The sequence below is a fragment of the Setaria italica genome, chromosome IX (assembly GCF_000263155.2).
Source record: "Setaria italica strain Yugu1 chromosome IX, Setaria_italica_v2.0, whole genome shotgun sequence".
NCBI lineage: Eukaryota > Viridiplantae > Streptophyta > Magnoliopsida > Poales > Poaceae > Setaria > Setaria italica.
The window spans coordinates 53,131,952-53,156,352 of record NC_028458.1 but is presented as its reverse complement, the minus strand read 5'-3'; the positions used below and the strand labels follow the sequence as shown (position 1 = coordinate 53,156,352).

The 24,401-nt window shown below is 48.4% G+C and overlaps 4 protein-coding genes across 4 annotated transcripts; 2 read left to right on the top strand and 2 right to left on the bottom strand.

Annotated features, from left to right (window-relative positions):
• Positions 1-5,131: 5,131 nt before the first annotated feature.
• On the bottom strand, positions 5,132-9,227 carry LOC101785107 (probable leucine-rich repeat receptor-like protein kinase At1g35710). Its single transcript, XM_004985170.3, has 11 exons — positions 8,980-9,227; positions 8,133-8,280; positions 7,524-7,595; positions 6,900-6,971; positions 6,653-6,724; positions 6,419-6,562; positions 6,127-6,207; positions 5,960-6,031; positions 5,781-5,852; positions 5,599-5,670; positions 5,132-5,487 (listed from the first exon to the last, which is right to left on the bottom strand). Exons 1-11 carry the CDS (start codon positions 9,062-9,064, stop codon positions 5,397-5,399), a joined length of 981 nt encoding a protein of 326 aa, XP_004985227.1. The 5' UTR covers positions 9,065-9,227; the 3' UTR covers positions 5,132-5,396.
• A 4,037-nt stretch (positions 9,228-13,264) lies between these two features.
• LOC101784716 (UDP-glucose 6-dehydrogenase 4) lies at positions 13,265-16,408 on the top strand. Its single transcript, XM_004985169.2, has 2 exons — positions 13,265-13,371; positions 14,712-16,408. The coding sequence occupies exon 2, from the start codon at positions 14,734-14,736 to the stop codon at positions 16,174-16,176; it is 1,443 nt and encodes a 480-aa protein (XP_004985226.1). The 5' UTR covers positions 13,265-13,371; positions 14,712-14,733; the 3' UTR covers positions 16,177-16,408.
• A 1,154-nt stretch (positions 16,409-17,562) lies between these two features.
• LOC101753007 (scopoletin glucosyltransferase) lies at positions 17,563-18,980 on the top strand. Its single transcript, XM_004987055.4, has one exon. The coding sequence runs from the start codon at positions 17,608-17,610 to the stop codon at positions 18,490-18,492; it is 885 nt and encodes a 294-aa protein (XP_004987112.4). The 5' UTR covers positions 17,563-17,607; the 3' UTR covers positions 18,493-18,980.
• Positions 18,981-19,290: 310 nt separating this feature from the next.
• LOC101752594 (putative disease resistance protein RGA3) lies at positions 19,291-21,007 on the bottom strand. The gene is made up of 3 exons (XM_004987054.1): positions 20,757-21,007; positions 19,602-20,645; positions 19,291-19,324 (listed from the first exon to the last, which is right to left on the bottom strand). Exons 1-3 carry the CDS (start codon positions 21,005-21,007, stop codon positions 19,291-19,293), a joined length of 1,329 nt encoding a protein of 442 aa, XP_004987111.1.
• Between the last annotated feature and the right edge of the window lie 3,394 nt (positions 21,008-24,401).

Sequence of the window (24,401 nt, the reverse complement as noted above, 5' to 3'; positions counted from 1 at the left end):
CGTGGCGCACGGGATCCGATCGGCACAACGTATTTCGGGCTAACCCTGTACGACACGCGTGTGCCACGTGGCCATGCCATGTAGGATAGGTTGGTCACGTGGAGCCACGTAGTGCTGATGTGCCATGGGTCGGGCCCACACATGGGGCCCACTGACCAATGGGGCCTATTGACCAGAGGGGCCCAACGACTGACCGGGTCAACGTTGATCGGTGGGGCTCAGTTGATCGTTGACCATGTCAGTGGGGCCCAGTTGACCATTACCGGGTCAACGCTGACGTCAGCCGACACGTGGCACCCTCCGTACTGTCATGTGGCGCAACCAGGAGCTGACACGTGTCACCCTAATTAATATTTTCCCTAAATTAAATAGATTGTTTAATCTTTAAAAATTATAACTAATTCAATTGAACTCCAAAAAATATGAAACCAGTTGCATTTAAATTTGTAAAATCGAGCCCGTGCTGTTTGTAGCTAGTTTGATGTTATTTGGATCTTCTAAATTTAGCTTTCTTGGAGTTTTTGCCTAGATGTAATGCTGGTTAATTTATATTACGTCGTATCTCATTTTGTTCAGACTCGAGCTATGACCCGGAAGACTCTCAAGACCCCGACTACACCGAGGAGGATCCTGACGACTGTGGACAAGGTGTCATGTCAGTCCCAATCATATAGATCCTATGAATGCTTATTTGCTAGCGCTTTATTTATGGTGCTTGGATGATGATTGACTACATAGCCCATGATTCTAGCTATGCCTTGATAATTGTTTACCCTGTTTTCCTTGTTACCTACCTGTGGGCTAGCTAAAGACTCCTAGATAGTGCACCTTACTTATATTCATATACATGCTTTTGAGTTATGGATGGGCATATGCCATGATTTTGGTGATGGGATTCCTTGTAGTGTGTATTTTAGATGAGTGTGGTTCCTTGGCGTGTTTTGGCGGGAGTGAGCCGTAGTTGGTACTGAGGAGTGCCTTGCCAGGGGAGAGCATTTTGGACTCTCTCCACCCTCCTATGCGTGTGGTGGGTACCTTGTTTGATACTGAGGAGCAGGTGGTGTACTTGTACGTTGCAGGTGCTTCAGCACATACTTTGTAGAGTTGAGTGTTTGCTCTCGGGCCCTAAGGACCGAATCAGTTTACCACCAGTCACAGTATCTATTTACGTACATACCGTTCATCTTGTTATGGGTGTGGTTCAGTTCGAGACTAGTGGTGGATAGCGCTCAGCCTGTAGGCGGATTGGAGGATCAGTGTAAGGAGTTCAAGGCGTTGACTTGCTCCGACTGACTGCACCCCGGTGAGGGTAGGTTTCATAGCTTCAAGGTCTTCAACTAGTGATGGCGTGCCCTGCAGTTGAGGATAGTTCCAGACTCGAGGAAACGGGAGAGTGCTAGCCACCTACTAGGGCTCCAGCCGTTAGGTGGGGTTTGGACGTTTGATTCTTGTTCAGGCTTCATCCATGCGGGTACAGTTGTACAACCTCTGCAGAGTGTGTAAACCTATAGCTATAGTCCGTGTCCACTGGTTATGGACAGTGTTGTTGACTACCACTACTTCTGACTAGACTTATATTATTCTTCTACCTCCCCTTTTTGAGATAGACCAGCGTTTGCCATTGAGATGTAAGGGGGTGGAGCTCTCATATCGCCTAGAGTATTTAGGTGCTGGATTATTGGTTAAAGGATCTGGTGATTGTGACGACTTCCTTGTTGAGAGATGTTGACCTCGGAGATGGTATTGCTTGATGCAACTTTGATCGCTGCTGCATAAACCTCTACAGCCATATATAGGTTTATCCATGCATATAGTAATATTTTCCCGTTTTCTTGGTTTGCTGCTTTTGGGAGTTAACATGGCCTATCCGCTTCTTGGGTAGATGGTGCCTTTTCAGGGTCGGAGCCCGACTACGATTCGACAACGATGAATGGAAAGACTAGGGATGGTCCCTCGCTCAAGTCGCCTCTAGAGACGTTGTTTGCCACGCTACATGTTTCCGTTGCGTAGATGCTTTACCTTTCATGATTCAGTTCTGATGGACTTGTACCGGCATGAGTCGAAGTGTTGTATTCGATATTTATGATATTGTTACTCTATTGCTATTCTATATTTCTATGTTGGTTTATATTTGTACTATTTGAGACAGGAATTCGTACGTGATAACTTTTCTGGAACTATCATGGAGATACATAGACTTGAATTCTCGAAAATGGAAATTCGGGTCGTTTCGGTGGCCATGCAGAGTTGATGGGTGCAAGCTACAAGGTGCATGTTCCTCCGTTTCCTAGCACTCAGATCTGGCTTCTCACCAGATTGCCGAGCTAACCACGTGCCCGCGGCATAAAATAAAGCGCCGCTCGCCTTCTTTATTACCGCTGATGGCACCCCCCTGCACGCAGTTTGCAGTATTCTGTTGCTTTCTGGCTTCTAGCCTTGTGCCGGCTCTCGATCGATTCATTATACAATTAGTTCATCCCGATGGCGAACCTCTACCCGGTTAATCGTAATGTAATGTGGTCTCTACCCTACTTAGTGGTAAAGTGTGCTTACTGGAGTAAGTGAACGAGGTCCCGGTGGTTGAGCAGATCTGTGCTGGGGACTTGGGTCCCTTGCTTTCAGTGACCTTTTTAATCTGGTTCTTTTGTTGGGAAATTAAACAACCAATCAAGAAAATGGAGTGGTGTAGTAGTGACATGGAGTGAATTCAATATGCTTCCTTGTCCGAGGGGACGCCGCCGGCCGTTTGGTTCGGTGGAGGTGGTTTCGGTGGCCTTGGGTTGGTGCCTGGTCTTGCCAGCCACTGATGACTGACTAGAAGGAAGCAGGGACACTAGACCTGAAGATAAGCAGATTTGACATGGTGTCTGTTCACGTCAGAAGAAACCTTGATTATTTGCTGATTAGTACATAAATTCTTTTTTAACTAGGACCATTCTCCAATGTCGAAACCACTCCATGATCCAAACCTACCATACGTCCATACCTCGTACCTTTTTTCGACGAACACCAAACCTCATACCTCGAAGCCCGTCCTCAGAGGGAATGGCGGTCCGGTTACGCAGAGAAAATGTCCCTGATTTCTCATGCCCAGAGCAATGTCCAAACGGGGGTATCGTATCTTACCACCAGATTCTGATGACGCTGGGGCTCATGACTCGCATCACAGCGGCCGGGCCGGCCGGCCATGGAGAGTTGGCTGGTGGTGTTTGGTGACAAGAAAACAAGCGCAAAGCTGCCGCGTGCTCCGGCCCCCAGGCGACCCCATGCACGCATCGCTCGTCCCCATCCAGCCATCCCCACGCAGACGCAGTGGCAAAGCTTTGGCCTGGCCTGTGCGCGCTCTGTGTGACTCGTCGCAGAGACTGGGAGAAACAAGTGAAAAAACAATGTTGGATTGAGCTGGTCCCTCGGCCTGCAGCCGTGGCAACCATATCCAACAGGCGCATACACAGTCCCGCCAGTCGCCACTGCGTGCATTCAGCATTTCAAAAGTTTCTTCCGTACCTCTGATTCTTCAGACTTTTGATTCATGTTCAATCCAGGAAACATGAGCTCATAATCCTAGGAAGCACCACTCGCCAATCCGTGTCGGCAAACCTAACCCTCCGACATTTCCCTGAACTCTGCAGATCACCTGTCTGTCTGTGATGTATGCATCGTCTCACGACTCTTACTAGTTACTAGCTAGCATACAGTGTGAAACAGTTGTGTTTTCTGCTGTAGCATTTTTACTATCTTCCAGAACTTTTTTACTGCTAAAATAAAGCTACAAGTGTGATGAAGCAGCTAGCTAAGGTCCTGTACTCCTGATTCCTGAGGAAAGGGAAGCCTCAGCAGAGAGCAGACTGCTGTAGATCACAAGCCCCAGCCACGGTAGTCGGTAGTCTGACATTAGTTGGCTTAGGGTTTTGTTCATATTTTGAAGGGAGGATTAGCCGTGTATGTCATGTCGAGCATGCCACTGCCATCACAATGATGGTTGTCCTCCATGTGCCTTGGGCAGCTCCATGCCTGAGACAACTCTTTTGATCCGGCAGAAAAGATAGCACTGGATTTGCGAGGGGACTGGAGAACTGGACCATTGGGTGGATGGTGACACTTCATGTGGCTAATGAAAAAACTGAACGGAAATGTTTTGCTAATGCAAAAAGATCAAGAATACCAATACAGCCATCACCATAGACTGGGCTGCTTAGCATATCCAGAGTTCAGGGAGCACTGACAGAAACTCGTATGGTACAGCAATAATAATGGGCTCCAAAACGTAGGGTGCACATTTGGCATCATCCTAGGGTTTGTGCCAAGATTCAGTTTGTACATGATAACGCGATTTTATCATACGATGCCTTCAGTATCTTATCTATTGAGGAATCAACATTTGCAAATTGCAACTGTGGCGGCTTCGATCCGGACATGGATTTCCGAGATGCATCCAATTTCTTGAGATGCACCAATCTTGATACTACCGTGTGAATTCAGAAGGAAACGCAGGAGACAAAAAAAGCAGCATGGACCACTAACAACAAAGGTAATATCGCTAAAGTAATAAATGGTGTAGGAAATGCATGTGACCTTGACAGTATTCTTTGCTGCAGCAATCATCCAATCAGACTTTGCAGCATATGAACAACTGGATCTTCTGCGCCCAAGTTTCTAGTAGGAGACATAGTGCTGTGTGCACCACAAAACGCCCAAGTTTCTCACTTCAGTTATCTTTCTCAACTGCTGAACTGCATGCATAACCTCCTGAGCGTTAACCAAACTTTTCTGTTTAGAAATGAAGGGCACGTCCGGAATGCAGTGATTTCGCATGAATTTTGGCCAAGTTTTACTAGAAACAAAATCCACTATAGTAACATCGGCAAGCAATTCCCGTCTTCTCAACATGGCAAAAATGGGAAGGGAATGGGATGCTCAGCATTTTAAAGAGCTGTGACTCGAGTGCCCCCTTTCTTGTTGGGTAGATCCAGCCTGGTATTAGCAGATTCCCCTCCCCACATGTCCACGCTTTCAAGTATTGATGGCACCAAATTTGGTTCCAAAAAGGCCAGATCATATCCAGTTGTGTATCTTTGGCCACTGGTTGAACAGGATTGTCGGTGCCAATGCAATGCGCTGGCGTTACATCTGAAGAGCATCGCCATCACACAGCAAAGATACAGGGTAAACAGTACAACACTACAACCTGTACACTCATCTTATGATGACGGCAGTATGAAGTGGCCTTCACTATCCATTGATTTTTCCATCTCTCTGTTTTTTCACAAGAGATTTTTTGCTGATGTAAATTTGTCACTGAATAGTGCAGTGAGAAACATAGCTACATATATATATGCCCTACAAATAATCGTGCTCTCTGTAGTAGTCTACTGCAGGACCCCAAACGAGCTTGCCTAAACTAAAATGTCAGCATCAGGCAATTCCAGCACCTTGTGCGTTCCTTTTGACCTGGTTCCTGGTCTGAAGTGGTTTCCTTCAATGTACCTGCAGCAAGCATATTGACACACTTCAATAACTGTACAGTGCAAGTAAAATGGATTTGTTTCTGAAAATAAGTTAGATTTTCTTTTAATTGAGATTCAGAAGCCAACTTACAGTTCCTTCAGAAATGGATGCTTATATAATCCTTCCGGTATCCTTCCAATGAAGTTGTTATTGTCCAAGTACCTGCCACAAACCATTGTAACATGAGAACATCAGAACCAGATGAACGCTAAAGAACTGCAATGATTACTCCTCCCCATATGGAATTCGATAAATTAAACAGTGAGACTCACAAGTAGATCAGTCTTGGAATCTGAACTAGCTTCGGCGATATTGATCCGATCATCTTATTATTGGACAAGTGTCTGCAGAAGGTACAAGGATGATCAGATGCTCTACTATTTATTTTTTAAAGGAAATATGTGTGAAAGGTCTTGGTGCAATGATGCCTTAAGCTTCAGAGAAAACTTACAAAATCTCAAGGTTTGTCAAATTTGCAATCTGATCTGGCAGCACACCAGTCAATTCATTATTGTTAAGGTATCTGTGGGACACAATTTAGCAGTCAGCAAAGGAAGACAACACTCACCATTCCGGAGGGAAACATAAATTTGGTAGCAGGTTTATATTTATACTTACAGATTTCTCAAGGAGGGGAAGCCATTCCCATTGCTGATCAAATCCCTGAGAGTGCCTGTCAGGTGGTTGTTGCCAACATCACTGCAAAAGAAGAATTTATCATTTGCCACAATCCCACATCTCACAGATTGAGGTAATAAATATAACTTGATTTTGCTTCTAAAGATACTCCCTCTGGTTTTAAATATATGACGTTAGAACTTAATTAGTTCACGTCATATATTTAAAACCGGAGGGAGTATTTTCTTTTCCCTGTGAACAAGAAATAGAAGGAACCAGGTAAGATGTTTACAGGTGTCGTAGATTCTTTAGAGTTCCAAGTTCAGGAGGGATCCGCCCCGTGAAGCGGTTCTCATGAAGATAAAGGTAACGAAGTTCTGGCAGGTTTGCAAGCTCTACTGGAATCTCGCCTTTAAAGTTGTTGAAGCTCAAGTACCTATAGAATTCCCAATAACACTAATAGAAGTCAGAAGTGAAGCTTTTATCTATCCAGATAAACTCCAGTACATTCTAAACATGAACTTACAAGTGTGTCAGTTTCTTCAGTTCACCAATTTCAGGAGGAAGCACATCTTGAAGCTTATTCCACCTCAGGTTCCTAAGATTACAGAGACTTACTTAGATCAAGAGCAGCTATATTCAAATTAACAATCGACTAAAGGGTGAAAAAGTACTAGACACCATTGATTGAAGGGTATTCATTATCTGAGGCAATTGGAGGATTTCAGAGAATAAGAGACTTATGTTATGTAGCTAAGTTATTCCATACTTACAATATCCTCAGATGTTTCAACCTTCCAATCTGCGGAGGAATTGGCCCCGTCAACTTGTTATTGTGGAGATCCCTACAATTGAGTAATTAAGTTACATAATGGTTCGGGGATACAGTAAAGATGCTGTAGGGTAAGGTCAAAGTCATAAAGATGTTTTGCTGAAGCCGTTCACACGATCATTCAATATGAGATTGCTTTCAGTCTTTCATCTTGCTTGGATGGGAAATGAAAGTTGCAAGTTTGCAACCCAGAGACAAATAAACAAAACAGAAGTTGACGTAGTTAACAAGTGATGATGGCTAAGGGATAAATCTAGCTTTCCATTGTGGCAATGATCTCTCCATACTCATTCTTTTACATAGTTAACTCTCCATTGTGGTTAGGACTTCATCTTTTTTTTTACCAGAGTATATAAATCTAGCAGATGCCTTGCCATGCACGCTAAGTCTCTTACTAATGGTTATCTTAAAACCAACAGACACTTAACAAGAAGTATATAAAGAATATGAACTCCAATCAGGTTATATCAAATAATTGCGAAATATCAACAATATTGTCATGTGCCTCAACAAGATAATATTGAACATAAGAATAAAGCAGCATTGACAAGGAAAAGGTTCTTACAATCTTCTCAGATCCAGCAGGTTAGTTACTGCTGTTGGGAAAGGACCAACTATTGATACAGCATAGACTTCCCTGAAATAAGATGCACAATATGGCACTCAGGCATGTATGCGTAGAAACAATGCATAAAGCTTCAGAAAAGCAGTCAACATGATTTTGCGATTCATAAAGTTGAAATACGTAACCAGCACGCATGTATTAGTCATAGATGCTTAGTATCTTATAATCTCAAACCATGGGGGGAACCCGCAGTAGACAAGTAGGTAATACTACCTTGTTCTAAGTTCTAGCAACAGTTTTCTTTCAAGTTGCAGTTTTTTGGTAGCTTTAACAAAACACCATCTCAAACGGCTACATCATGGAGATGTGCGTGCAGCTTAATAGTTTTTTTTATGCTATTTGCAAATGTGAGGAGCCATTTCAATTTACTAAGTGATAAGGAGTTTTCTATGTTGGAGAGAAACATAATTTTTGACCTTTGAAGCTTCGAGTATTACATGTTTTTTATCTTTGGGAAGAAACTTTGCAATCATAAAAAAAAAAAAACTTCAAATGCTCATGTATGCCAGAAACAAGGAACAATCAAGAAAAAGACAGAATGGTTCTTACAGTTCCGTCACAACTCTGTAATCCCCTTGCTGAGAGCATGTCACACCAGACCAGGGGGGTAGAGAACCATGCCCGCATGGGTCATCACCAACCCATGAGTATACGACTCTCCAGCCTAGTGAAGATTTGATCTCATTCAATGCTTTCACTGCATAAAAAGACCGATTTCAGTTCCAGCATTTACGCATTGAGCACCTACTGAACCGTTTACAAACGTTTGCGAACTCTGACTAATATCTTTGAGCACAACTACCTTCCTGAGTCAAGAAATCAGGAACCATAACAGTCGTTGGTGGCAATAGGAAATGATACGCTAGACAGTGCATGGGACTTTGTGGGCATTCGTTCAGTTACAACTGAATCACAAAGTCTCATCAGTCACCCCTTTGTACTGTTCGGCCCCAATTCTGTAATGAGCATATATGCTATAATATGAACTAAAATTACCACTTTTTTCGAACAATAACTAAAATTACCACATGTGAAACAAATTGAGAAACTACAAGATGGATGCCGCTAGTGCGACAGAGTTTATGCAAGAACAGACTAACAGTATATCACATGGCTCAAGAAATGCACAGCCGAGCCCAGCCATGACTGCAATTGCAACTGCAACTGCAAGGGAGGGCCAATGCTACAATACAAGCAGAGCAGGCGCCCAATTCAGCGCCGCCGAGCAAGGAAACGCATGGTCCCGGATGGAAGGTCGGGTCAGATCTCCAATGCCGCGGCCAAAATAAACGATCTTTATTTTGCGATGCCGATTCAACAGTAAGCAGCCAGGACAGTTCACGGACGGGATCGGGAAGGGCCACGGGTGGGAGGAGAATGAGGAGCAGTCACGTACCGTCTCTCTTCACCGTCTTGCCCCGCGCCGCGCCGGCCAGGAGGAGGAGGACGACGAGGAGGGATAAGGCGCGGGCGGCGGCCATGGACGGACGGGGGAGGAGCAGCGCGCTAGTGGTGGCGCAGCACGCGGCGGGGCACCATAAGAGAGGGGAGTAGGGAGGGAGCTGAAGGGGAAGGTGGCGCCGCACTGGGGGTGGGGTAGTGGGACTCGACTGGGACTGGGACTCTGGGTGTGTGGAGTGGGCGGATGGGCACTCGCGGTCACGGAGTAAAACACTGTCACAGGGGGGCGCTCGCGCGTTACGCTTGCCGCGTCGGTGGGTTGGGCAGGTCCCGTGCTCCGGTCGTTGCGTTGGGCGGGAGCGCACCGTGGCGGGGCGCGGCCACGCTCGCCGACCGGACCGGATCGGCGCCCGCTCCGGGGCCGGAGACGTGGAATGCCGCCGAACAGCCCCAGAAGTGTCACAGCCTGTTTAGCGTCTCAGCTTATCACGCAGGATGCCGCTGGGAGTTGAGAATTCAACGCAATACGGCATCGAAAAAAAAATTAAACGGAGTGAAAGTAGCAATAATAAGTGATTAGGAATGGTGACAGTATTTTTAGGAACGATGCTTTTGTCGCGATGTGGGGAATATAGAAGCTGTGCATGTGCAACGTGTTTGATTTCATGGGTACGGGAGGAAATTGTACATAAATAATAAGAGTATAGTAATACTGTGGTACTATACTGTCAAATCAAATGTTACTGTTCATTTTGGACCGTTTGTTCAGTTATGAGGCCCATTCAAGTGAGGACCAGAAATCCCCCACCTCGCTGCTGGACCAGAAATCACGGCCCACGGTCCAAAGCGCAAGCCCGGAGCGCGAGCGAGAACTTGCTCCTTCCGCCTTGCGTTTCTCTCCTCGCTCCTCAAGCCTCAACTGGGCAGGGCGCACCTCTCCTCCAGGGTCTCACTCTCACTCTCACGGTCTCACCGGCACGCGGTCAGCTACAGCTGCCGTCTGCCGACCGCGCCGTGGATTGCCCTGCCAGCTGCGCGTCCCGCGTCCGCCCGCGCTGGCACGCATGGCACTGGAGCCGCGTCCTCTTCGGTTCGGTCCGTCAGAACTGGTTGGCCGCCGCAACAGCAAACCACGCGGTTGGCGGACACACCGCACGCAGCACAGTGCACACCGACACCAGTGCCACCGGAAAAGAACATGAAAGGGAAGCGTTTGGTTCGGCCAGGCCAGGACCTTGTTTAGTTGGTTAAATTGGGAGGTGCTAAATTACTGTGCTGGCACTGTAGCACACTGTAGCGTTTCGTTTGTATTTGTGAATTATTGTCCAAACATTGACTAATTAGGCTCAAAAGATTCGTCTCGCAAAGTACAATAAAACTGTGCAATTAGTTTTTAATTTCATCTACATTTAGTACTCGATGCATGTACCACAAGTTTGATGTGATGGGGAATCTTCTTTTTGTATAGTACCAAAGTTAGGAGTTGGAGGTGAACGGCCCAGATTGTTCCCGAGAGTCAAAAAAGTGCTGCTTCTCGATTCCGGTCAGACTCGATGGACGTCGGGCCCAGTGCCGAACTTTTCACCTGAGCTGGCACCCAGGCGCCCAGCACTCCAGCTTCTCCTTTTCCTTCCAAGCCAAATTTCGCCAAAACTTGCCGGTCAGGCTAGCGCCTGCAATGTCAACGTACCCAAATTTAGCTTCCATCGTTCTTTTGTTCCGTAAAACTCAAATAAAAATAGGCTCACACAATTAACAGCAACAAGTACCTACATTCCCCATCAATTGTGAGTTTTCCATTTTCTTTGCGAGGAAGATTTGTTGAGCTTTATTAACAAGCAGACGCAGCACATTCAAACAAGCAAAAGGAGAATCTGATCCTACATACACCAAACTGAAAAAATAACACCTCATCTAGTCATTTTCAAGCTGGTGTGGCTGCGCCATCCTTTTACCAACAGGCCTGGCTGCACGCTATTGCCCATTGCCGCTTGCAGGGTGTAGAGTGTAGACACTATAGGCGTGCAATAGAAGCAGCCGGGCATGGACACGGTCACACCGTTCTTTCTGGTGCCAGCGGCCAGCCGGTGGAACGGCTGGTCCCACCTCACCTCTAGAGATGAAAACGGACGGGAACGCGCAGGGAAACATCTCTCCCATTTCCATTACCACATTTTATCATCGAAAACGGGATCGGTTCCGGAATAGTCGGGAATGGGAGCGGGAGCGGGAGCGGGATGAATGAGACTACGAAAATGGGCGGGAACTGGGTACTAAAACAGGAACTCATACTTTGATACACACGCACATGACATTGTTGATTTTTGTTGTTTGCTAGTTGCCAACCACGTTTTTTTAAACGAGACAGGTAGGAGAGCTGCCGATTATATTAAAAAGAAGAATAAGCTCAGACTGAGCAAACAACAAAAAAACAACATCGGCCGGTTGGATTAGGATATCAACCCACGCTGTACCATGCCAACACACAACTCAAACTCAACTCAACCACACAACATTAGCCGGTTGGATTGGGGCATCAACTGAGTCTCTCACAACTCTGCCCAGTCGGATTGGGACATCGACATGAGTCTCGACGAAGACTTCACCCGGTTGGATTGGGACATCGACCCGAGCCTCCACGAATTCTGCCTGTTCAGATTGGGACGTCGACAGGAGCCACCACACAACCAACACCACAGACTGAAAAAAAAATTTAAAAGGAGAGAGAAAGAAAGGAAAAGAAAGAAAGTACCCTCTCAGAAGCAACCATCGCCGAAGCAAGCCACTTTGCCGGACATGCCTGACATCGCCTTTAAGAGGGTCATGACGTCGAAGACGTCATCGATGCCAGCCCAAACTGGGTTGGATTTTCACCCGCCTCATCCGACAGGGAATACCGGCATCCAAGCCGTTGGCCTCAGATAGGAGCCAAGGCCCGCGCAAGAGATGCCCAACGTCGCCTTCAGGAAGGACATGACGCCAATGACGCCATCGACGCCATCCCAAGGAGGGATGGGTTTTCACCCGCATCGTTACCACGGTGTAAAGAGATGGTCGGCGCCACCAGCCCCACCACCATGACGCTGCTGGTGAGCCTCCACATGGTCACAGCCGACGACACTACCACAGCAACACTAGCGTACGCCCGAGCAAACCGTTGTCGGCTACACCACCGCAACGCCACCGACACACCACCACAACACCTTGGAGCCTGCCTGCTGCAGGGGCAGGCCACGACGCCACTAGAGTGACTAGCCGCCGCAGAGCCCGGCCGTAGCCCTAGCCACATCGCCATGGAGCCGTTGGGTGACGCTGCGCGCCGGCAGCGGGTGCTGTCGGACCCCACCACGTGCCGCCACACGCCGGCCGTGGGTGCCGCCGCAGCCGAGCCACGCCGCCAGGGCCGCGATCGGCGGCGCCGTCGTGGCCGAGCCAATCCGCACGCCCGACGCATGCGCCGCCATAGCTAGGCCCCCGCCGCCGCAGGAAGCAGGCGCCGCCACAAATCCCGGACACGCCGAGGCCTCGGGGAAGCAGATTCGGCGGCCGGATGTGCCGATCCGGCCATAGCCAGGGCGGATCCGGTTGTGGACAACTGGTGACAACCGCCGCCGCCATGGCCGCCACCAAAGAGAGCACAAGGAGGGAAGAAAGGAGAGGAGGAGGGTGGTGGAACCCGCTTGCAACCACGCGGGCTTCCGGCGGCGCTGGAAGGGGCGGCGGCGCCAGCGCTTGGGTTCCGCCTGAGCCGCCCAAGGAGGAGCGACGTGGGGCCAAATCGGTTTTTCAAAAGCTTCTCCTTTGGGATCTTCCAACCACATTTTGGTATCTCTAAGGATCCTTAGGCAAATGATCTTTCAGGAAACATATGACTAGCATGACCTCTTGGGCCATAAGAGTGTTGGAGCTAGAGTTAGATACGTACTAATGCATATTAAGTTTATCCCGAATTTATCAAATACGGGATAAATATAAGTTCATCGCGACTAAAAATAGGATCCAAAAAAACGATCTGGATAGACGCTCTCTCGCTTCATATCCCGTTTCCAGGTTTGTCACTAAATACGAAAACGAGCGGGTCAAATCCGTTTTCAACCCTACTCACCTCCCCTCGTGCGTTTTGGAAAAAATGTGCCGGAGAAAATAGACTACGCTAGTTTTTTTTAAAAAAAATAGACTACGCCGCGTGGGGTAGGCGTAGGCGTGGCGTAGAGTAGGGTCGTTGCGTTCGCACGCGCCACCTATTTAACCCCGCCCCTTCCCTCCTCTTCAGTCAGGACACGAACACGAGGCTCCTCTTCCACTCCGACCTCAGACAGATCCAGATCTCGCGGCGAGGCGGAGAAGACGGCCGCCGAGGTCGGGTTGGTCAGGAGAACTTCAGGAGGTATGCCTCGCTTGCTCTCTCTGGTCTCGGATTTTCCCCTGTTCCGGTAATCCCACCTAGTCATTCAGTCCATTTCTGCTTTGCGGAAACCGTCCCTTCGCTGCGACTGAGCACTCAAATCCGAGTAACTTCTATCTGGGATTGGTGCTCTGACCATCCTCCACCAGGTCTACGAACCATTTCTTGCGTGCTGTTTAGTTCATTTTCCATTTCTCTTTGTCTGGGGGCGCGGGGTCAACTGTACCCCAAGGATCACCGACTCCCCCCCACCCACCCCCGGGATTGGTTAGTCTCACGAGATGGCTTGCAAAATCTGGCTCTATAGGTTTACGCTCTATAGATGGCTTGTTTTTTTTTTGGCCTGCATTCAAGATTGTTTTGGTTGCCAGAAGAATCAAGGAGGTCGAAAACACGAAATGGTCGCCGTCAATGTGCATTGCCAAATGCCAACAAGCGAGAGAATCTGGTCATGACGTTTGGTTTATCACCAAATGTCAGATCTCCACCTGGCACCATGGCTAATAACTACTGTTCTTGTTCATGATTCAGTCTTTACTTAACACAACTGTGCACTGAATCATTTGATGAATTTACACGGTCATTCTTTTTCTCCAAAAGAATTATATGCTCAGAGTTCCTTGTCTACATGTGGATGTTGGGTGCTAAAAAGCTACGGGCTTTGGCCTAATATTGGTAATCTGAAGCATATGCATGCGCCAGCATGCCTGCCAAAATTGCTCTTGGCAGTATTGGTGGCTTATTATGCCAAGAATGAATCGTCTGATCTCTGTTGACACAAGTCTCACTAGGTTGATACACTTCCATAATGTGAATGTCAGCTGCTATTCAATGGATGCACACCATTGCACCCTACATCTCTTCTATTGTATCAATAGTTCAGTTTATCAAGATTTTGTTGTTATCTATTTGCTCTACCGGCTTTTCGATCAAATAAAATGGTTGTTAATGCTAACGACAACCGGAAACCTTGTGCACTTAATTCTTAGTATATCTGAAATGATTTGTTTATTGTCTTCACCTTACTTCTTTTACAGCTCGAAAATCTTCTGTGAAATATCTGGGAGAATAAATAATTTGGAGTCTTTGTGCATAATATGTCAAGACTTTGTCGTTAACTATTTGCTCATACCAGTTTTCCAGCAAATAAAATAGTTGTTAATGCTGACGACAACCTGAAACCTTGTGCACTTAATTCTTAGTACCTGACATAATTTATCATTGTCTTCACCATACTTCTTTTACAGCTCCAAAATCTCTTGCCACAATGAATCATGCTTTCTAAGGTAACTAATGTCAGTATTCTCATTTTCCACGTGCAGTTACTCAGATAGTTTAAGAAAGATGGTGAAGATATGCTGCCTCGGTGCTGGATATGTTGGCGGCCCAACCATGGCTGTCATTGCACTGAAATGCCCTGCTATTGAAGTTTGTGTCGTTGACATTTCTGTTCCACGCATCGCAGCATGGAACAGCGATCAGCTCCCTATTTATGAACCAGGCCTTGATGAAGTGGTCAAGCAGTGCCGTGGCAGGAATCTCTTCTTCAGCAATGATATTGAGAAGCATGTTGCTGAGGCTGATATCATCTTTGTCTCTGTAAACACACCAACCAAGACCCGTGGCCTTGGGGCTGGCAAAGCCGCGGATCTAACCTACTGGGAGAGTGCAGCCCGCATGATTGCAGATGTGGCCAAGTCCGACAAGATTGTGGTTGAGAAGTCCACTGTCCCTGTCAAGACTGCTGAAGCCATTGAGAAGATCTTGGCACACAATAGCAAGGGAATCAAGTTCCAGATCCTCTCAAACCCTGAATTCCTTGCGGAGGGCACAGCAATTGAGGACCTTTTCAAGCCTGACCGTGTGCTCATCGGTGGTCGGGAGACTCCAGAGGGCCAGAAGGCTGTTAAGGCCCTGAAGGATGTATATGCCAATTGGGTCCCTGAGGACCGTATTCTCACAACCAACCTATGGTCAGCGGAGCTGTCCAAGCTTGCTGCAAATGCCTTCTTGGCTCAAAGGATCTCATCAGTGAATGCAATCTCTGCTCTGTGTGAGGCCACTGGTGCCAATGTGGCAGAGGTGGCCTATGCTGTTGGCAAGGATTCAAGGATTGGACCCAAATTCTTGAATGCTAGTGTTGGTTTTGGAGGCTCCTGCTTCCAGAAGGACATCCTCAACCTTGTATACATCTGTGAGTGCAATGGACTGCCTGAGGTCGCCAACTACTGGAAGCAGGTTATCAAGATCAATGATTACCAGAAGAGCAGATTCGTGAACCGTGTTGTGTCTTCTATGTTCAACACTGTCTCTGGAAAGAAGATTGCAGTTCTCGGTTTTGCATTCAAGAAGGATACCGGTGACACGAGGGAGACCGCCGCCATTGATGTCTGTAAGGGACTCCTTGGAGACAAAGCTAAGATTAGCATCTACGACCCGCAGGTGACAGAGGAACAGATCCAACGTGATCTCGCGATGAACAAGTTCGACTGGGACCACCCAATCCACCTGCAGCCAATGAGCCCAACCGCAGTGAAGCAGGTCTCTGTGACCTGGGATGCGTATGAAGCCACCAAGGGGGCGCATGGTATCTGCATCTTGACTGAGTGGGATGAGTTCAAGACACTCGACTACAAGAAGATCTATGATAGCATGCAGAAACCTGCATTCTTGTTTGACGGTCGCAACGTAATTGATGCTGAGAAGATGCGGGAGATCGGCTTCATTGTTTACTCCATTGGAAAGCCCCTTGATCCCTGGCTCAAGGACATGCCTGCCGTGGCTTAAAGTTAAATGGTAGAAATCCCAGAAAAAAATGTTGCTGGTTGTTCGAGAGGACTCTACAATCTACATCGACATTCCCTGCCCTTCCATCTGCTGTAGCGGGTCATATAGGTCACAGTGAACAGGGGTAGTGTGCCCTGAGTGTTTTGACTGTAATGTACTTCATATGGATTGTCTTTTGTTGCCTAATTACAGATAAATGAATAATAGCAAGAGTTATCAGATGAATTCTTTATTTTGACTAACATATACTGCTTGTGTATTTGAAGCTGACATCATAAAATTCAGTAAGATATTCGGTTTTTCAGATTAGCAGGGAATTACTGAAGGATCCAGCTGTTATGTGTTTGATCCAGAATATTGGCCTCTCGACAGACTAGCAAAAGGAATGTCATGACTGACCAGTATTACTTTTACTCAGAACAAGGATGAAAAGAACTTAATCTCTATTGTCTCTGGATATTTGTCTGTACCTAAGGTTGTTAGAGGCAAGAAGCCAAGAAATGCCATATGCATGTCTTTCAGATAACAAACTAAACTGACAGTCATAACTCATTAACATCTAACTCATTAACACGTCTAATCTTTCAGATAACAAACTAAACTAAACTTAATCCCTTGGAAAAAGGCACCCTCATCCTCTTTGCGTTTGAAGGCGTACAAGTACAACGCCTCTATATGAGAGCATTGCGCAATTGCATGTGCCATCCACCGTGCACACTGCGTCCTGGCCTGCACTCCCATCGCCCGACCACCACTGCCATCGCAGCTCTCCTCGCGCCGACCTGCGCCATGCGGCCGTCGTCGACTTCCGTCGCGTCGTCGGGGGACACGGCGCCGCCGCGCATGTACTTCATCCCGTTCCCGACGCCGGGGCACGCGCTGCCGATGTCCGACCTCGCCCGCCTCTTCGCGTCCCGCGGCGCCGACGCCACGCTCGTCCTCACGCGCGCCAACGCCGCCAGGCTCGGCGGCCCCGTCGCCCGCGCCGCCGCCGCGGGCCTCCGCATCCGCGTCCACGCGCTCACGCTGCCGGCCGAGGCCGCCGGCCTCACGGGCGGCCACGAAAGCGCCGACGACCTCCCCAACCGCGAGCTCGCCGGGCCTTTCGCCGTCGCCGTCGACCTCCTCGCGCCGCTCTTCGCTGACCTCCTGCGCCGCCACCCTGCCGATGCCGTCGTGTTCGACGGCGTCCTCCCGTGGGCTGCCACCGCTGCTCCCGAGCTCGGGATCCCGCGGTACGCGTTCACCGGCACGGGGTGCTTCGCACTCTCGGTGCAGCGTGCGCTCCTGCTCCACAGCCCGCAGAACGGCGTGGCGTCGGACACCGAACCGTTCCTCGTGCCGGGACTCCCCGACCCGGTGCGGCTCACCAGGTCGAGGCTCGCCGAGGCGACGCTCCCCGGCGCGGACTCGCGGGAGTTCTTGAACCGCATGTTCGACGTCGAGCGCGCCACGGCCGGGTGGGTCGTGAACTCGTTCGCGGACCTCGAACAGAGGTATGTCGAGCACTACGAGAAGGTTACGGGGAAACCGGTGTTCGCCGTCGGTCCGGTTTGCTTCGTGAACGGCGACGGCGACGACACCCTGGAGCGCGGCCGCGGAGGGGAGGCCGTCGCCGCAGCGGAGGCCGCGCGCGTGCTCGAGTGGCTGGACACAAAGCCCGTGCGGTCAGTGGTGTACGTCTGCTTCGGCAGCCTCACCCGGTTCCCGCGCGAGCAGGTGTCGGAGCTCGGCATGGGCCTCGCCTACTCCGGCGCGAACTTCGTGTGGGTCGTCGGAGATAAGAGCGCGCCGCCGCTCCCGGACATAGACGCCGCGGCGCCGGGTCGCGGGCTCGTGGTTAGGGGCTGGGCCCCGCAGGTGGCGGTGCTGCGGCACGCGGCAGTGGGCGCGTTCGTGACGCACTGCGGGTGGGGTGCGGTGACCGAGGCGGCGGCGGCGGGCGTCCCGGTGCTGACCTGGCCAGTGTTCGCGGAGCAGTTCTACAACGAGGCGCTGGTGGTGGGGATCGCCGGCACGGGCGTCGCCATGGGCGCCGAGAGGGGGTACGTGTGGGGAGGCGAGGCGCTGGGCGGAGTCGTGGTGGGCAGGGAGGCGGTGGCAGAGCGGGTGCGCAGCGCACTGGCAGACAAGGCGCTGCGGCGGAGAGCGGGGGAGATCGGCGGACGCGCGCGGCGCGCGGTGGAGGCGGGAGGGTCCTCGTACGAGGCCGTGGGCGCGCTGCTGGAGGATGTGCTGCGTCCCGGACGCCGGGGCCATGATGGAGAGCGCGGAGAGGAAACCGGGCGGGTTCCCGTGGTTTGGAACTTTTTATAAACGGGCTAGCCTCCGTTCCTACTGATCACTCCCCTTTATAACATGTTTAACCAAATTTATCTAACTTTCAACAAGTTTATAAGAAAATACATCAACATCTACAACATCGATCGGATTGTTTTTATAAATTTATCACGAAATATGTCATCTACTCTTTGATGATGCATATAGCCTTTTTATGCTCTGAATTGCTTAGTTTCCCTCCATTTAATATCATTTGCTCGAATGATGTAATAAGCCACGATGACCTTATGCATGGGTGATGTAATAAGCTGAAGAGTTTCATTACACCGTTTCCAAGAGTGCCACATCATCTTTAAAGATTTAAGTTGATGAATGAAATAGCTCCTCACAATGCACAGTTTCATGTCACGATTTCATAGGCTACTCATAGTATTTAATTGTTGTATGGTGTTGAGATCAAATATGTCATATGAATATGTAACCACTTGTAATTGTAGTAGTGGCACACTAACCATAGCCACATAGGATCGACAAAAGTTATGGAGATGAAACAAAATGCTCTCAAGTTTCATCATATTTCAAAGTCTAGGTAACCGTGTACACAGGGTTTCATCCCCATAAAACCCAATTCCTCTCTCTCTATAAATTTTATGCTATGTCACCACTTTTACCTATATAGCATGTCATTTAATGAGTTTGAAACCCTCGTGAAACATTGAGAATGGCCTAACAAAACTTGCTCAGAATAGTGGCCGTTGGCCCCTCTCCAGGCAACCTGCTCACATGTGTCATTACAATTGGATTAGTCACCGGTTTGACATTTGGAAAAAAATATTAACGCAATTTACATGACATGACATCAGCTGAACTGAAAGAGCACAAAAGTCAATTCACCATACATCAGCATACACAGGGGTCTTTGATTTTGTATTTTGCTTTTATTTTTTAATAGGAGAAGCAAAACCACCATCAGAGCACTGAGGAGCGAGTCAAGAGTCCAAGCATACCCACTTCCTCTGGAAGAACAAGTATGTTCGTATAATGCCTACATATCAAGGATCTCGCATTTACATACGTAGTTAAGGTACGGTGGAATTCGAGATCTCCAGAAAAGTATATCGTACTCCCCTCGCGGTTGAGCACACCCGGCTAGCATATCTGAATATGGTATCTCTGGGACCTCCTCCTGGGAGCCTCTTTCGTAAATGTCATAGAGCATACAGTATCTGTCGGGTTTCTGATTGATCAGGCTCCAGGTAAACCGAGGATGATCCTTATCCTTGATATCATCTGTGTACTCGCCAAACAAGGAGACATTCTTTTGCAAGTACTCTCTTATTCTTCTGACTGCCCTGGACCAACTCTGAGTGTCGAAATGGTCTCTTAGCACCACGGCACCGATGTTCGCAAACAAGAACGAGCCTTGCATCAGGCTCGCCATCTCCATAGCCAAGGACGCCAGCTTTGGATGCTGCCCTGGATCGTCGCTTCCAAAGACGGTCATCTTGAAGAAATGCCAGTAGGCTTCTGGAGACAAGCATTTGAGCCTAAGAGCACGCGTCGTCCCGAACCTCACAATCTTCTCCGATCGACTGGTGATGATCATCCTACTCCCCTGTGCCATGCTTCTCTCGGAGGAGTACAGCATGTTCTTCCATGTCTCTTCGTCCAAGTCCTCGAAGAGCTCGATGATGATCAGCAACCTCTGACCTGATGAGGCCTCATTATCGGTTTGATGCTTGACCACACACTTGTCTCTAAAACTTGCCACTGTCTCGTCTACAAGGCTCTTCCCACGGTAGAACAAAATTAACGAGAAATGGTCGCGCACCCTTTCATCGTGGCAAACATGTTCCACGAGAGTGCTCTTGCCAATATGCGCCGGGCCGACGATGGGAAGGACACCCAGCCTCGCCGCACCAGGAGGCTCAGGCTGCAGCAAGAACTCCATGATCCTTTCCTTCTCCATGTGGCGGCCAAACATGCACTTGTCGACAAACAGATGGGCGCTGTAAGGTTGGCGGTGCAGGAGGGGATGGGTCGTCAAGAACACAACAAACTCCTTCATGTCGCCGATCATGGCTTCCAGGCCTCGAACCGCCTGCCGCAGCTCTCTCAGGCGAGCGGCGCTCGCCCTGCAGGCCTCTGGATCGCCGGAGGGGACGCGGACGCGCTTCGCCGGGTTGAACCTGGACAGGGTGAACGCGCGGCGGCACGCCTCCGCCTCCGCCTCCTCCTTTTGGTCGTCGTCGTCGTCATCCTTGCACCCGTCTCGTCCTCCTCCGAATGCGGCTCGGCACCTGGCGGCGGCGTCGAGGACGTAGTAGCCCCGGAACGCCTCATCCCTCAGGGCCCCGAGCTGCTGGAGCATGGCCCGGTTCGTGACGAGCCGCCGCTCGGCCTCCTCGACGATCGTGCGGCTCCTCAGCAGCAGGCTGCGTAGCCGCTCCTCCTGCGCGGCCGCCGCCGCCTGCTCCTCGCGCTTGGCGAGCAGGAAGGACACCGCCCTGCTCACGAGCTCGCTCAGCACTGCGCTGTAGAGGATCTCCATTGCGATTTGCGAACACCGCGCCCTGGAGATTATGCAAGACCTCCGCGAGAGAGAGGGACGAGCTGCTATATATCGATCTTCCATGGGTAGCGGCTGCCGGCTGCTATGCGTTTTGCATGGTGGTTGAGTGCAGGGGCAGCTGAAAGCGTCAAAAGCCGCCGGGTTTTGAACCGTGAACGCTGAAGCCATCAAGCCACCAAAGTTTGCTGACCACATTAGAATATTAGATGCTCCGTACATATGCAGATCTACTCCAGCTACTAAGGGCTGCATTATATCGTGGAGCAAGACGTCGAATTTGCTATCATATCCAAACTAATAGATCTCGAAACAAGAGACATAGATTAAGGCCATTATGTGTTATTTTCCATTCAAGTCGGTAGGCTGGTGCTTGAGGATTAGGAAGTACATAAGTTGATTAGGCTGACTGCCAAAGTAGAGAAAAAAATTGAGATGGTTGTTATTTTATTAAGGCTAAAGAAATACCAACTAATAACTTTTAAGAAAGTCGAGGTGATGCTTAGCTCAATTCAATCTCTAGCATTTTGCCGTGCTGCAATTTCTTGGATAATATTCCGGCTTCAACCTCCTCAAAGAGGAGGATCAGTCCACTATTATTACAAGTAGTAGCACTTGCTACACCCACAAGTTTGAAACAAGACATAAAGACGACTTAAAAATCAATTCGCAACATAAAAGACCATCCATTTGAATTAAAGAAACGTAGAGCTTTCATCTTCAAGGTTCGGCGTGCTGAAATGAAGAGCTTCTCATCGTTCTCACTTCGCTGTAACTTGGCCTAAGAACGGAGCCAATACGTTCCCTAAACAGTACCTGCAAAAAATGTTTTTGTCAACATTTGTAAAAAACCACCTCATTTCGAGACAGCCATATCGTCCAAAAAAAAGCTGATATCCCTATCAGTAGGTATAGATTCGACTTATCCCCCTAACCCATGAAGAGAACGTCATTCATAGTTGTTGGTGGAGAAATACTAAATACTATATGTACCGCACGGTATAGAAAATTAACATACCAACAATCGATTCCTCAAAACGAAAAAACTGCAGTATCTATCCCCATTCCAATTCCTCCTACCTTTTAGCTACAGCCCTGTTTAAGTCCGGACAAGTTTAAGTGATATTCAACTAATTTAATAAGATGAGAAGACAAGGCTAAATGAAGTGTACTTTGAAGCTGCCAAGCTGGCTGGTCGCTCTCTGTCTCTCCCTCTCTACATGTCGAGGGTGTTTAGATCCGGAGCTAAACTTTAGATATGCAGATTTACTCCAGCTACTGAAGGGCTGCATTATATCGTGGAGCAAGACGTCGAATTGGCTATCATATCCAAACTAATAGATCTTAAAACCAGATATACAAATTAAGGCCATTATGTGTTATTTTCCATTCAAGTCGGTAGGCTGGTGCTTGAGGATTAGGAAGTACAGAAGTTGATTAGGCTGACTGCCAAAGTTGAGAAAAAACTGAGATGGTTTGTTATTTTATTAAGGCTAAAGAAATACCAACTAATAACTTTTAAGAAAGTCGAGGTGATGCTTAGCTCAATTCAATCTCTAGCATTTTGCCGTGCTGCAATTTCTAACTCCTACTTTTTAGTTTTTTTAAGTAATGGATAATATTCGGACTTCAATCTCCTCGAAGAGGAGGATAAGTCCACTATTATTATAAGTAGTAGCACTTGCTACACCCACAAGTTTGAAACAAGACAAAGACGATTCAAAAATCAATTCGCAACATAAAAGACCATCCATTTGAATTAAAGAAAGGTAGAGCTTCCATCTCCAAGGTTCGGCATGCTGAAATAAAGAGCTTCTCATTGTTCTCACTTCGCTGCAACTTGGCCCAAGATCAGAGCCAATACGTTCCCCTGAACAGTACCTGCAAAAAATGTTTTTATCAACGTTTGTCAAAAACCACCTTATTTCGAGACAGCCATATCACCCAACAGAAAGCCAATATCCCAGTCAGGTATAGATTCAACTTATCCCCCTAAACCATAAAGAGAATGTCATTCATAGTTGTTGGTAGAGAAATACCGAATACTATATGCATTGCACCGCATAGAAATTTAGCATACCAACAATGGATTCCTCAAAACGAAAAAACTGCGGTATCTATTCCATTCCAATTCCTCCTACTTTTTAGCTACAGCCCTGTTTAAGTCCGGACAAGTTTAAGTGATATTCAACTAATTTAATAAGCTGAGAAGACAAGGCTAAATAAAGGGGTGTTTGGATACCCCTGCTAAACTTTAGCACATGTCGCATCGGATGTTTGGATACTAATTAGGAGTATTAAATATAGTCTAATTACAAAACTAATTGCACAGATGGAGTCTAATTCGCGAGACGAATCTATTAAGCCTAATTAGTCCATAATTTGACAATGTGGTGCTACAGTAACCATTTGCTAATGATGGATTAATTAGTCTTAGTAGATTTGTCTCGCGAATTAGACACTATTTGTGCAATTAGTTTTATAATTAACTCATGTTTAGTTCTTCTAATTAGCATCCGAACGACATCCCATGTGACCTTTGGAAGCGTAAGTAAGCTGGCTGGTCGCTCTTTGTCTCTCCCTCTCTGCATGTCGACTAAATGAATACAGGGCAGGGTTGACACGTGACTGGCAACATAGGGACCGAGGTTGCCTACGTGGCTATCTGCAGCTCTCTATCTCATTTCACCTTGTTTCCATCGACACAGCCTGCCTGTGCCTGCTCCTCCTTCCTCGGCTCTGCTCTACGGCCAAAAGCGCCAGCACCAGCTCATGGCTCGAAGCAGGGCGCCGTCGGGGACAAGCTATTGCTGATGGCCTAACCCTCCCTCACATGTGAATGGGAGTTTCCCTCTCCTTCCTCTAATTTCCTCAGGTTCTGCTGTTCTGGTGCACCTATCTTATCCTTTTCCATGCAAATACTACATGTTGCTCTGGACTTAAGCTCCCGTCACCGCCGCTCACCTTCGTCTCAGCTTCCACCTTTCTGTCGATATTGCCGCCGCCGGCCCTGAGCTCACCTCCATCAACCTGCAGCTTGGTGAGTATCCATTTTCCCGTGGGCAAGCTGGCCGGCGGCAGTTCCCGGCGAGCGCGACCTTCCGCGATTCGCCGCGCGTCTTGCTGCGGGAGAAATATCGACCTGACCAAATGACAGGTCTCTGCGTTTCTGGCCGGAACAGAAATGGGGAGGGCGGCGGCGGATTTCGGTGAACCGCCGGTAGCCGAGCTGTCAGGGGGCCTTCTGCAAATATTCCATCCAGGATTTTCTAAAAGGACCCCTCAGTCGGATCGCGATCAATAATCGCGATCTAGGGCTTTTTACAAATATTTGATCTGGTATTTTATAAAAAGACCCCCAGTTTGGATCGCGACT

Bases quoted from the DNA above. Each gene is read 5' to 3' on its own strand.
- LOC101753007 (XM_004987055.4), top strand. From the start codon at position 17,608: ATGTTCGACGTCGAGCGCGCCACGGCCGGGTGGGTCGTGAACTCGTTC.
- LOC101785107 (XM_004985170.3), bottom strand. From the start codon at position 9,064: ATGGCCGCCGCCCGCGCCTTATCCCTCCTCGTCGTCCTCCTCCTCCTG. The intron at 6,032-6,126 runs GTAAGTATAAAT...TGTGTCCCACAG, and splicing joins TTCCCCTCCTTGAGAAATCT to ATACCTTAACAATAATGAAT. The intron at 5,488-5,598 runs GTAAGTTGGCTT...TGCTTGCTGCAG, and splicing joins CATCCATTTCTGAAGGAACT to GTACATTGAAGGAAACCACT.
- LOC101752594 (XM_004987054.1), bottom strand. From the start codon at position 21,007: ATGGAGATCCTCTACAGCGCAGTGCTGAGCGAGCTCGTGAGCAGGGCG. The intron at 20,646-20,756 runs GTGCCGAGCCGC...CACCCTGTCCAG, and splicing joins GTCCTCGACGCCGCCGCCAG to GTTCAACCCGGCGAAGCGCG. The intron at 19,325-19,601 runs GTGTGCTCAACC...GTGCTCTTTCAG, and splicing joins TATTCAGATATGCTAGCCGG to TTCAGCTGATGTCATGTCAT.
- LOC101784716 (XM_004985169.2), top strand. From the start codon at position 14,734: ATGGTGAAGATATGCTGCCTCGGTGCTGGATATGTTGGCGGCCCAACC.